This window comes from Halichoeres trimaculatus, unplaced genomic scaffold, assembly GCF_033239565.1.
Source record: "Halichoeres trimaculatus isolate MK-OKI-2021-1 unplaced genomic scaffold, fHalTri1.1 fHalTri1_scaffold_1, whole genome shotgun sequence".
NCBI classification, from domain to species: Eukaryota; Metazoa; Chordata; class Actinopteri; order Labriformes; family Labridae; genus Halichoeres; species Halichoeres trimaculatus.
The window spans coordinates 28180598-28194468 of NW_027437179.1; the positions used below are offsets into that span (position 1 = coordinate 28180598).

The 13871-nt window shown below is 40.4% G+C and overlaps 1 protein-coding gene and 1 long non-coding RNA gene across 4 annotated transcripts in view; both read right to left on the reverse strand.

Annotated features, from left to right (window-relative positions):
• The window catches only part of cacna2d2a (calcium channel, voltage-dependent, alpha 2/delta subunit 2a), a 182922-nt gene extending 179229 nt beyond the window's left edge, over nt 1-3693 (reverse strand). For all 3 annotated transcript variants that reach the window (XM_074669995.1, XM_074669987.1, XM_074669978.1), the window contains exon 1: nt 3262-3693. In XM_074669995.1, the coding sequence (XP_074526096.1) occupies nt 3262-3377 (116 nt within the window). In that variant the 5' untranslated portion in view covers nt 3378-3693. The remainder of the gene's footprint in view (nt 1-3261) is intronic.
• A 255-nt stretch (nt 3694-3948) lies between these two features.
• LOC141795816 (uncharacterized) lies at nt 3949-13244 on the reverse strand. Its single transcript, XR_012598770.1, has 4 exons — nt 13048-13244; nt 5144-5238; nt 4842-5061; nt 3949-4208 (listed from the first exon to the last, which is right to left on the reverse strand). It is a non-coding gene; the product is annotated as an uncharacterized LOC141795816 (long non-coding RNA).
• Between the last annotated feature and the right edge of the window lie 627 nt (nt 13245-13871).

Below are 13871 nucleotides of genomic sequence, written 5' to 3' on the forward strand. Positions count from 1 at the left end.
CTGAGGCTAAGCAGTGATTCAATTATGCAATAGTTTTCACTGGTTTATATGTGTAAAACTGTGGCTGCAAAAACTGTTACAGCATTTGTTGCTGAGAATCCTTGTTTTTGAAATGTGCTTTACTTTCATTTGTCATATTGGTGTGAGTTTGAGCAAAACATATGAATACTGTGATATCAGCACTGTTTAATCAAAAGTGACAGTTACAATATTAACTTTGCCCACTCAATCAAACACAATTAAGAGGATTAAATGAGTTCTAACAGATGACCACACACCATCGTCAGGTTCTTTCTTCTGCAATGAAGCTTCAACTCAGAGAAATCTTCAATGGCATGAGGTAGACTGTTTTTCTTGTTATATTGCTATTAAATGATTTCAGATCAGTGTGGATAGTCTGTATCACTATCTCCATCTATACATCAGAACCCATTAGCCTCACCACTTCCTGCCGTTTCTAAACCCGTTGTATTACACTGAACACATCATAAAGAATCAATTGTACTTAAGCATGCACACTGATTCACATGATGCCTTCACTGGCAGCAAAGACAACTGAGGGCATTCACATAACTGCATTACATCAAGCGAGACCACATGAAATTTAATGTAGGGTGCTGACTTATGATTAATTTTGGACTCATTGGAAATAAAATATTCTCTGTACATCCTAAAAATTCAAAAACATGCTTCCACTAAGTAAAAGCTACTGAGCTAGTTGGCTAAATGATAACCACTACTAAAACACAATGTGTTATGGGAACTTGGAAACCTCTGTTTTTGAGACAGATCACAGTTTCCATAACAGAAAGATGTCAACACTAAGGCCTTCCGAAGCTCACTGCCTCTTTGTAGTCCAATTTAGCACCAAAAAACTATTTTGCATCTGTGTGCTTCATTTATGTCAGCAAAAACACCACAGAAAAGAAGTAAATGTGATGAAATGAGTTCAGATGGGCGACCCGTGTGACAGCCAAGCACTGTCACCACGCTCAGTCTGCTGCTATGTGTCTGCACTGAAATGTTAAAATATCTTTGAGGGCAAAAGGTTGACTACATTTGTGAGTCGAAATGACAGAATGTGGGGGAAATTGCTCTGAGTTTCATATTCACTCAGGTAAACGGTATTTTACATTCCTGGAGAAGACTGTACAGATGTCCATTTAGATATTGATACAGGTTTCCTCAATAGTATGTCAAAATGTGACGGTAATTTGCTGCCCCTCCCAAAACACGCACACGCACACACACACACACACACACACACACACACACACACACACACACACACACACACACACATCTAAAGGACATTTCATGTACTTTTTTAGTGAAAATTTCCACAGCAAAATCTCCGAGACTGACTTGATTTCCTCACTGTGTTCGAGTGTGTGTGTGCTAAACCTATAGAGACCAATGGGCGGCACAGAAGAACCCCGCACACTCAATTAGGTAACAGTGAAAGTAAGGCAAATAGCACAGTAATGTGGGTGACACAAAACCTAGTTCTGAAAACCCAAGTAATTACTCCTCATACTACCACTTGTCACAAAACAGGGACAATTTGTAGTCATTTTTACCTGCTTACACAAGGACCAGTGAAAACAGAAAGGGACTCATGCTGATGAAATGAAATTCAGTCCAATATAAGAAATATATCCGGATAATGTTTTGATAACAGGGGGGTATTGGAGAGAATTTTTGAGTGGATGTGAATACTAAGTTATAGAGAGAACAATAAATCAAGACTATTAAAAAAATCATAAATATACATTATATATTTCCAAGAACTGCAAAAATAATTGAGTCCAATGCCCGAGTGAATGTGTTTGCAAAGTCATCCAAATGTGTGAAAAATTATTCACATCACTATTCTTTATGATGCTCAAGTGATCAAATCAATGATGCATCTAATTATGGTTGCGAGTCAGTCATCAGTGATACAAAGCTAATAACTGATTTTCCTCTGAAAGTCACCTTGGCCGTCAGGAACAACAATGCCCTACAGATTTCAAAGCGCTCATCCGATGGATGCATCAGGGAGCAACAATTTAGATTCTTGTCGTTTGTGTGAACCTGACTGACTAATCATCACCACAGGCTACAAAGCATGTTCACATCAGATCATCACGTCATCACGAGCACTGGAGTGAGAAACTGTTGCACTCTGGCCTCACCGGCATCAGTAGTGCGAGGAAACACCCGAGACGGGATTTAGAAGACGTAAGGCTCACTGGGTAAATAATAATAATAAAACAATACACATTAATATTTTGTAAGATAATAAAAAACGATTCGACATTTCTGAAAATTATAGTAAATTCTGGTATGACCAGCAGCTAAAAAAGTTGACATACATTTCAGACTACAGGAGTCATTTAAGGTGACATTTTTACAATGTTCACAGTTGTTATTACAGTTTAGTTTTTAATTTAAACAGAGCTGCATGACAATTTCCCAACAGGTGCACGCTTTAAAAACCTGCGTCTTACTATTCGATCTCACATCAGGGAGCGCAGCCACTTGGATATTCCCTCGGTCACTTTAATAAAGTCACACGTTCACGTGCCATTTAGTGCGTTTGATATTTTTATTCAAAAACTTTCTCCAGACCTCGACCAGTGTTATGATTCCCCACGTGCTTAACTGTGGTAATTTAGCTCCACCTTACTCCAAAAGTAGTTTTGGAGACATCAGGACCTCATCTGGGAGTTAAAAGCGCTCGCGCTCCTGCTACATTTAGAAATCGATTAAAAGTGTCAAATTAGAAACAGCTGCATGTCCTGCAATGGGAAAGAGATCATTTTCTCCACAGTGTCCACTGGAGGACTTTTCAGACTAGCCTCGCTGTAGCATGAGCTATCCATCATGAGTAAATAGGATGTTGCCCCCCCATGAAGGGACAGCATGACAACTAATCTACTCTTCTTTTTTCGATCCATAAGGAAGGTGTACAACATTACAGTTTGGTTGGCTTGGTCGCCAGTGGCACCTGTGCGTGCTCCCTGTAGCCTGTTCCCTCGTTGACTGTGACAGCAGGCTCCGGTATTAAATGTCAATGACAACCACGAAAACATTAAAATAGGCTTCTTTTTCAGAAACACAACGCAGCATCCAAGACAGAATCTGCGTTTGTATGTGAACATCAGGGACAGCAGCACAGAGGTACAAGACGCTGCATGTGCAGGCTTGTCGGGGCCACCTGTCCTAGTTCCGCGCTCCGCACCCCGGTTTACCCCCCAAACGGTACAGGGTACTTACGTGTAGTGCTGGGGGAAGGTGTGGGACCCGTCTGTTGGCGTGGAGACGCATATGATAAGAACAGTTTGAATTGTGAAGAGGCAGAAAATACCGTACGACTGCGCGCAGATCGCCATTTTCCATTAAATATTCAAGAAACTGGGATAAATAAGAGAAGGACCGGAAGGACAGTCTCTCGCAGCTGAGCTAAGAATAACCTAGCTCCGGAGAAAGTGTGTTGGTTGGAGCTGATGGTTGGCGGAGGTTCCTGGACACTTGAGATGGCAGTGAAATCTCAATCAGGGACGCACAGAGGGCTGGCAGCTGAAGACACGGGAGATGTGGATCAGGAAGATGCTCTGCCGCTGCTGCTGATGTGCCTGGCTGCCTGTTTGCGCACTCTCTGTCCTCCCTCCCTCTCCGCCGCCGCCGCGCACATTTGCTCCTTTTCTCTCCCACTCTCTACAATGTAACAACCAAACACAGTGAAGCTGGCGCTGCGTTCAACGGATTTTCCCTCCTTGACTGTCAAAATAAAACTGTTCTTGGAGCCCCAATGTGGCAAGACGTATAATTAAATGGGTTAATTTAGGTAAAATACAGTGAATACATTTGTGTTCTTAGTGTTAAGCCTCACTGCCACAATAGGGCACCTCATGGATAAGGCTGTGTAGTCTTTACGAGCAAAGACGTAAAACCATGGCGACTCACGAAACACCTGCTTTATTGAAGAACTTCCCCCATCAAGAAGAAGCACGTAGGTTTATAACATTATTTGTGTTATTTTGAAGGTCTTGTCCTCTGACTTCCTGTATTTATTCAGGACATGTGCAGCTCTTGACTCTCTCTTGACGAGCGGTCCTTCCTCCGTTCAAACGGTCTATTCCTGGGCGACAGACGGGGGCGCGCATCAGGCCACCTCCTATTCCTCCTCATGTCCACTCTCTGTGCTGTGTCCTCCTCAAACTCTGGATTAGAACAAGAAATCAAGGCTTTATTTTGGTAATTAGAGGCCTGACTCTAGAGGGGCGGACTGAATCAACTGGAGTGTAAACATTCAGCAATCACCTTGGGGCTGCTCTCCAACTACATTTGTTCTACTTATTAGCACATCTGGTCCAGTGGATGCACATTTAAATGAATGGAAGGGGGAAGATTTCGGGTTTTTTTTTACTTTTGTACATACCTTGTTATTGTGTCATACTCATTTTAGAGTAATTTTAAAGAGGGGTAAGACCTTTGTTTCTTGGAGATGCAGAATAATCATAAGCTTGTATGTTTTAGCAGAGCATGTTTTAGCCTAGATTCAAGTCGGAAGATGGGTGCTCTGAAACCTCTGACACTCCCCACACACCCCAGGAGGCTTGTGAGTGTGCATGCACCTGTACCTGATTTCATTGGCCTACACTTCTGTTTGAACTGTGAGCTCCCCAACTGGACCACAACCACAGGAGGCAGCTAAGTTTACACTACAACAAAGAATTTATTTTGGTTTGTCCACAGGAACATAAAATCAAGATTTTTTGTGGTTATGTGGCAAAAATTTCAACAACACATGAATGAAAAAATGTTGATGATTAAAGTTATTTTCTGGTTCTCACTCAGTAAAGGCCCAAAGTTCAGGTCTCACGGCCTTCTCGCTGCACCTGGCTGACTCCCCCATCTCGCAGCTCATTTGCGAGGCAGCTGGAGAGGCAACAGTCGGTCTTGTGGCCGTGTTGTCCTTGGCTCAGTCAGTCAGCGGGGGGACACACAGGTGCTCTGCTACGGAAAGCCACACAGCAGTCAGCTGGGTTGCTGCACAGCATTTCTGTCTCTTTGCTGACAGGGAGGAGAAGGCGGTTGTGGAAGAGAGGACACGCTGCGGGACACAGATTTCAGTGGGGGAGAAAGAATAACCCACCTGATGGCGGGGATGAAAAGCTACAGCGGTGTCCCCTCCCCTGCTCATGTACATAGATGTCATGGATCATTCAGTCGGAACAAACTAGGCTGCTCCTTGGGAAGGGAGAGAGAGAAAATATGCTTTATACCCTGGAGCTACTAATATTTTAGACAAGAGACTCCCTCAAACTAATGTGAGGTGGAGAACCAGGACGCACTCTGCTTTGATTTATTGTTATTTCCTATGTGATGACTGCTTTGGTGTAGTATACTTCCTATCAGTGATCAGTGCGATAACTACAAAGAGATACTGGTAGAATGATGTAGGCTGGGTGACTCACTATAAACATTTCTGCTGACTCACAGTTCCCCTTGTTACCTTCCTCCATTCAACTATAAAGCAAAGTTATCTAAATTTACCTGGCTTATCAGGTCTGGTGAAGGAAAGGTAAATCTTGTTATATTTGACTTAATGCAAAGTGTGTCATGTCCGTGTTAGAACAAGCTATCCAGGGTTTAACTGTGCAAACAGAACATCAGGGGGTAGAGATGTCTCAGGATGGATGGGATGCCTCGGGCTGCTCTGGAGAGAAGATTGTCAACCAATTTATGCAATAATTTCTGCTGTGTGGCCTCGTCACACTGAAGTTTATCACGTCAACACCTGCAAATGCAAATTATGTCTGCCCACATATAGTAGCAGCAGTGATGGAGTTGCAGATAAAGCAGTGATTGCCCCCCACTGCAGCTTGGATCTCAATGAACACGCTGCAATGCTTAAAGAGAATCTACTCTTTATTAAAGCTGATCGATCAGGCCAGCAAAGAGATCCTCTTAGTGAAAACATACGAATCAATAACCTCAAGCTCAGCTGGTCCTCCAAATGGTGAGAAAAGTAGACAAGGGGGCGGGTCTCAGCTGTGCAGGGTCTCTCCCATTGGCCACGCAGCTTTCCCCGAGGCGATCAACCTGCCAATCTGTTATTGATTCAGAGAGTCGAGCAGAAGAAGACGGGCCTCATTGTTCTGTATCGGACTTTCAGGGGACCGCTCCCCCAGACAGAGGCCAAGTAGGTTGGAGTAAAATTAATCACTCCTTGTTTCCCCTGTCTCCAGGCCCTGGGGAAGTCACTAGCAAAGGCGCAGCCCACACATCCAGACGTAAACACACACACACTGGCGGCTTATCTTCCTTTCCCTTAACCTTATCCATCTTTCTCTCCCTCTCTAACCTCCTTCGCTGTCCCTTGCTGTGGTCTGTATGCTGATGTTCTGCTGCGCTGGACAGAAAAAAGAGGCACCACCATACTGAGTAAAACCTAATCCAGTCAGCATGCTGAATGCTAAGATTTTATATTTCTGATTACAGAAAAACTGGGCATTGCATTCGCAACAGATGATAGAGACAGCTGCCCTTCAGAGACAGTCCCAATAATCTCAGCAAACTTCAATAAATCTCTCAAGTGCTCTGTGTAAAAACAGGAGCATGATACATTGCCACTCTTTTACTTCACGTATTCTTTGAGGATATTTTCTTCAACCACAGCAGAGAGGAGTCGGTGTGTCCTTGTCTTCCTCAGGGATATACTAAAGAGATCAGCAGCATGATTCCAGTAATCAAGGTTATCTTCCCTCTGTGTCCCTTTCAGCTTACTCTCTGCTCACCTCACAGCTTATCACCCTTTTTAGCTTCATTGCCTCGCCACAACACAAAGATCCCATCTAAATACTACACAGACCTTCCTTGTTAACATCAATATTTGAAACCTCACATCCCTCATTATTCGTTTTTTTTTTTTTTTTTTCTGTAATGCGGTGACCTCAACGCATTGCTAATATCAAATACATCTAATTCAGACCACAGCACTCAGTATACCTCCCTCACTGTAAAATACAAACATACCCATGCGATGTTAGGCCGCAAGGCACTCTGGGACTTTCATGCTCAAATGTCAGAGCGTTTCATCCTGATGATGATGACTCACTCCCCTCGCTCTTAGTCTGCATGAAAGAACAACAGCAGCAATTAATGACCCGACCTCCTCACGTGCAACAGTAGGAAAACAAACCGCTGTATCAGATGTTACAGCACGCTGCACTCACACACACACGCAGATATCTATGAAGGAGATATTTACATTTAAGGCAACATTTTATCATCCCAAGAGAATCCCCCACCCCCCTGCATCACCACTACTCACATAGAAAAGTGGCTGCATGTGAAAACAGAGCAAGACTCAGCAGTCATTGACATGCTCTACTAGAGGCCTAATGGCCCCTGGGTAATGGCCTCTTTGGTCTTCAGGAAATCCTCCCTCATGCATACATCAAAGCTGGGATTGAGAAGGATAGAGAGTGGGAAATAGAGGGGAGGAAAGAGTCATCAGTGCCACACAGGGAGAGGAGAGAGCAGATAAAGCTAACACACTAAAGGGAGCTCGTATAGGGATTCATTTTTGCCAAGATTCAGCAAGGTCAATCCAACTTATTTCAGATTTAAACATCAGTGTCAGCGGAGCAATATCATTTCTGCACTCTTGAAATGGTTACTTGTGACTGCCTCCAGCTCCTGGTCAGATCTCTCAGATTTGGGCTGAAAACATTCAAAACAATACTTTTCTTTACTTTATATCTCGTGCAGCTCAATATTCTATGTAACATTTAACATGAGAAAACCATGGCTAACTTGTTTTTTTTCCTTTTTATTGACTGCATTTTTTTTTATAACATTCTCTCTGTATAAGTACCACATCTCAAGCATCTAATCAACAAATCATTTTAAAATAGTTCCTCCTCTGACTCATCCAGTTATCTCTGAATGGTTACAGCCCAAATGATAAGTCATAAAATAGATCCATCAATCAACAATTTCTGGGAAAAAAGAAACATTATTTCCGGCTGCTTGAATAAAGACTTGCAGTTTGTTAGTTTCATGCAGACCCCAGATTTAATCTTACAATGTTAAAATCATGGTACTGAAACTGATGATGTTCGAAATTGTGCTTTTACTTTCATGTACTAAACGATAAGAAATATGTATGGCTAAAATATGACCTTATTTTAAGGTCAAATTATTACCTAGTATTGTGATACAAACAAGGAAGAGTTGAGAATTTATTTCGTATGATGATGGTAGAAGTACATTTAATGCAGCTTGGTGCCAGTTTTTCCCAGTGTAATGGAAATTTTTAAATTTGTTGCATTAATAGTTTGTATATCAGAGGAAGTTGCTAGTAGACATCTGCTGACATCTGGCTGATAATATTGATTTGATAGAGGGAAGTGTTCAACTGAATGTAGCATATAATCAAGACACGCACTTGTGAAACTTCCTTCTGTTGAACTTTACATGAACTGTCTGACATTTTTTTTTTTCCAACTGTATTTAAGCATGTAAGGGACTGACACTTGTGGAGCTTCATTCCATACTGTGCAACACTTGTTTGCTCCCTCTTGCAAGACAATAAAGACCACTCAAAGACACTTGGATAGCTTGTCGTGCTATAAAACAGATACATAGACCGAAAGAGAAATTTCCAACACACTATACAGAGAAAGAAATAGCTATGAAATGAGGCACTCATATGTTACTTTTAAAGCTAATGAATATTTTAGTAAGACACATGTCAACTAAACATCCATTCTTTTTAAATGTTGATTTTACAAAAGTCAATTAACTTCTTTACTTTCTGCTTTATAAACTCTGCTTCTCTTTCTCCCTCTCTCTCTCTCTCTCTCTCTCTATACATACATACATATATATATATATATATATATATATATATATATATATATATATATATATATATATATATATATATATATATATATATATATATATATATATATATATATATATATATATATATGTTTGTATTAAGGCTGAATGTTTTTGCAAAATAATCTAATTGCGATTTTTTTAGACCAGTATTGCCATTGCAATTTAGCATACAATATTTGGGGGGGCCTTTATCTTCTGCATTGTTCACTTAACACAAGTTGTAAGTCATTTTATAGTATGACTAACCAACAAAAGATACTTTTAGCATTGAAACAAGTCTTTTTTGCATTTCTTAATTGAAAAAGATAAAGGAACAATGTGAAATTTTACTGACCTCCAGTTGTCAGTCAAAGTAACAAACCATACAGAAAAATGTGACCAAGGTGTATGGCTCTACGATCTACTGGATGGATCTTTGTAGCCCACAGGATTTTTTTTTTGGTAGAAAAAAACAGCATTTTGACTTTTGCTGGTTTTAAGGGAGAATAAGTTCAAGTTGCAATATTCCCTCCAGGTCTGTGAACATGAAACTTTATTTTTTTTTCCAATTGCAGCCTTTGCGATTTGAAAATTGCATTCTACTACATTGCGATGTCGGTTGAAAAACTGATTAATTGTTCAGCCCTAATATATATATATATATATATATATATATATATATATATATATATATATATATATATATATATATATATATATATATATATATATATATATATGTGTGTATGTATATATAAAATACAAAAAGGAAAATCTTTATAGCAACAATACATGTATCATCAATGGGACACAAAAACACAGTTGTTGCCTGGATTGCCAAAACATTAAGGTAACAAGTTTTCTTATCTTCACATTTTCATTATGTTCTTGCTCTACCTTTGCAGAGAGCTCTTATGCTCCCTCTCAGCTTGATCAACTTGTTGCGGATACCACGGGTTCTCCTCAAGCCGTACTTGATTCAATTGCTCCGCTTAGACAGAGGACTCTGAGACATCATAGTTCGGCTCCATGGTACAACGCTCAAACTCGTGAGCTCAAACAAAAATCAGGGAAATTAGAAAGAATATGGCGGTGGACTAAAACAAGCAAATCCTGGTCGCGTTGGAAAAATAGTCTAAATGAAGGAAGGCTTTGCGGCCTGCGCGTTCAACTTAGTACTCGGCTCTAATAGAAGAGAATGAAAACAATCTTCCATTCCTTTTCAATGCTGTAGCCAGGCTGACAAACAGTCATAGCTCCACTCGAGGCAGATGTCTGTCTAACATGAGTCTGGTTCTGTCTGAGGTTTCTGCCTGTTAAAGGGAAGTTGTTCCTTGCCATTGTAACTTGCTAAAAGCTGCGAAGTCCTGTACTCATGGAGGATTAAGAAAAGATAAGACTCCTTATCTTGTCTTGATTTTGGGTTTCTGCTAATAAGATTTTATTAACATCTACAGGTCTAGACCTGTGAATGTTTTTGTAAAGTGTCTTGAGATAACGTTTGTTATGACTTGGGGCTTTACAAATAAAGACTTATTGATTGATAATGGGAATTAGCAATAATATGCTTCACAACTGCTTCATGAACCAATGTGTGACATCACAAAGACTAAATCCATGTACTACACAGTCCATGGCTGACTCGCAGCATCCCATAGTTGTTAGCTAGATGCTGTGGTCAAAGACCTCTGTGCCTATGCATCTATTTTACTATCTACCCAAAAGAGGTCTGTCTCCTGTAAACACAGATCAACCTCAACATGTCCTCCACCATACAGCAGAGCATTGAACGCCCAAAACCTTGATTTTCAATTCCATCCTATGTCCATGCAAACCTCAGGAAGACGGAAATTCTACTGCAGAAACAGTATTAATTGTTAGTAAAACTTTGATGTGAATCATGTTCAATTTAAATTTAAAAGGCTCCAGTGGTATGCCAACATTAAAATCCTCTTAAACATTTTTCTCAGATTGCAGTGTTAGGTGTGGCTCTTAAGAGCATAGAAAACAGAGTTAGTGCTAAGGAGGCAAAACTAACAGGCCTGCAGCGCCTTCCTGGCTTGATAAGGCGAGCGGGTGGTCCTGTCTGAACGTGGTCTACTCCTCTGCTCTGACTGAGGAGTGAGGAGTGCACAGTCACTTGCCCGCCCTCTCGTCACATTAAAGCGCATCTTAATTGGCATTAAAACTGGTGATAAGAGCTTAATGAAGGAATTAATAGATAACACTTATTCTGGAGCTTATTCTCCACAGTCACACTCTGACAGACATAAACACACACAGCTGTACTCAAACTGGCAGATTTTACTACCACGGACAGAGTGAGTGAACATTCATGGGGAAATAGGTGGCCTGGAGCAAGAGGCCGGACCGACACTGAAAGCCTCTAATACAACACATCACCTAGCATGACAACGGCTAACCTTTTCATCCTGTCGACTGGGATCTTTAGCTTGTATTGGACTGCTAAAGAACACAGCCATCACTTGCAGTTGTTAAATGGATTTATACTCTGACAGTAATCATTTTCTGAGGTTAACAAATTATGAATTATCAGTTACATTTATCAACTCCAGCTCTGGCACCAAAAAAAAGAAAAACTGTCAGTGTGAGCTTTGCAAGTTACAGTGGTGGGAAGTTTGCCGACACCCTCAAAATTTTACACAATCTTAAAATTATCATTAAATATTTTTAGAAAACCATTTCTTTGTATTTTTAATAGGTGTGGCTGCATTAGGCGGATACAATCAAAAACATTTTTTGATTAACTAACCAGAATAACACTAAATTCTTGACAGTTTCTAATATGTCAGTTCTCAACACTCTTGGGATCGAATTCAACAAATAACAGAATGTGTTCAAAACTGAGCCTCTCACACTGTTGAGGGGTAATCCTTTCCCATTCTTCTTAAATCACTGCTTTTAATTCTTCTAAATTATTTGGTTTGTACTTTGAAACAGGGGCATTATCTTGATGAAACATACGGTTTTGACCTCGACGGAAAGAGCATGTGCAGAAGGGAGCATGTGGGTTTGGAGAATGGCACAAGACTTGGCAGAGTTCAATGTGCCATCACAGATAGAGAGATGAGCAACACCAGCAGCACTCTTGCATCCCCAGATCATGATGATCATGAGAAAGATAAAGCTGGAATCTGGACTTATCTGACCTCAGAATCCCCTTTCAATTCCTGGCTGTTCAGTTTTAGTGTGTTTGTGTGTTTGGGCCAAACGACGCCAGGCAAACCTTTGTCTCTCAGTGATCAGGGGCTTCTCGACAGCCTTGTACCACCTTAAGCCATAATCTAAATGTCAGCTACATGCTCTGCGGGTGGAACCCTGGACACCAGCTTAGTCTGACCACTGCTACTGAAGCTCCTGTGATGTCAGTGGATTGTTTTTCCTGCACATGTAAATCAGGATGTGGTAATTTCTTGCCCAACAAACCCTAGGATGCCCAGATCCCAGATCTTCTACTGCATCTGCACTTCATGGCTATCTGGTGGTAGCTTAACCTGGCAGAGAATCTGTATCTTCGTGTGTGTTTCCTGCATTAGGTTCCTTGTTTTAGACATTTTTGTCTCTGGAGAACTTTCAAACATGCTGACTTCATATAGGCACAAAGCATGGTCACAAAAATGTGTGGATCAAAGTGACCCAATACTCAAAGTTTCTCATTTTTTTATGGATCAAATCAATTTTAAGTTTTTAATGGCTTTATCTGGATTTTTACAGTATTTTTTTTGCTAAGACTGTACTAAAAGAAATTGCACTTGAAGACCCAAGAGTGATTCCTGAAATAATATTTCACAAATGCATGGGGTGTCTAAAAATTTCTTTCCACCACTGTATGAAGTTGCCCCTCTTGCACAGTTACAAACTTTTACATGTACACAGCTGTAAGACAAAACAAAGTTGCCTTAGAGATATTCTGGATGTAAAGTAGATAGAAACTGACTTTTTTAGCACATTAAGTCCGTAGATTCTTCTAAAATGAGACTGGCCAATCATTATTATAATTAGGTCAATATTGTTTAACATTTAATATCGACTTTCTGCAACTGATCCCATTTCCAGCACAAACAATTAAGGACTCATAAGAGTAAAAAGCATTAAAACAGTGCAGCTCAAAGTGTTACGAAGAAGCTTTTCTCTGCTACTTACATGGACCAACCAGGATATGAGGGGAGGTGTTTTTTCACGTCCGACATATGAAACTGTCCATCGATGTAAGTGATTATTATAAACTTATTCACACACTGCATGCAACCCCTTCTACATAACTTGTACAGCCGAAACACATGTTCAAAGAAAACAAAAGAAATATGGCGCGAGCAGGTGTCACCCAATAAGTCTTAAGTTTACTGCGTAGCGTCTTTTGAGCACGTCGGTAAAACTGATTGGTTAACGGCTAATTCAACGTTCAACCAATCAGGTCCCGTTCAGTTGTGGCGTTACCCGTGCGCCAAAGCTCTAGTGGTGTTCCGGTGAGTTCTGTTACCTGTCACGTTATAGTTTCATTCGACTGGGTGAAAGTGATTCAGTCAGAGAGTAATGGATACCTGAAATCACAGTGTCACAGTTGTTTGACAGCAAGACAGTCAGGTTTGGTGGTAATGTCAATACCATTTGAGTTCAGGTAAAACTTTGTAAAAGTGTGATCGAGTATCAGTCAAATGTTATTTGTTACATTAAAGCTGGAATTCCTCTGGTGATTCATAGAATGAGGTTTAGTCACAAAAATGCACCAAATATATTATCATCATCTTAACTTTATGATATGATGATGGGGTTTTCATAACTGTACTGTGAGTCTGTGTTGATGTTTTTCAGTCAAGATATCAATTTAGTTTATTACTCAGCGAACATTAGATTTCAAGCTTCACATGTTCCTTACAGAGCTTGAAATATCAGATATATTCTAATTGCATATATGTGATTAATGGTACAAATGAGAAACAGACGATGTTTGGTTTGCTTATGTGCAG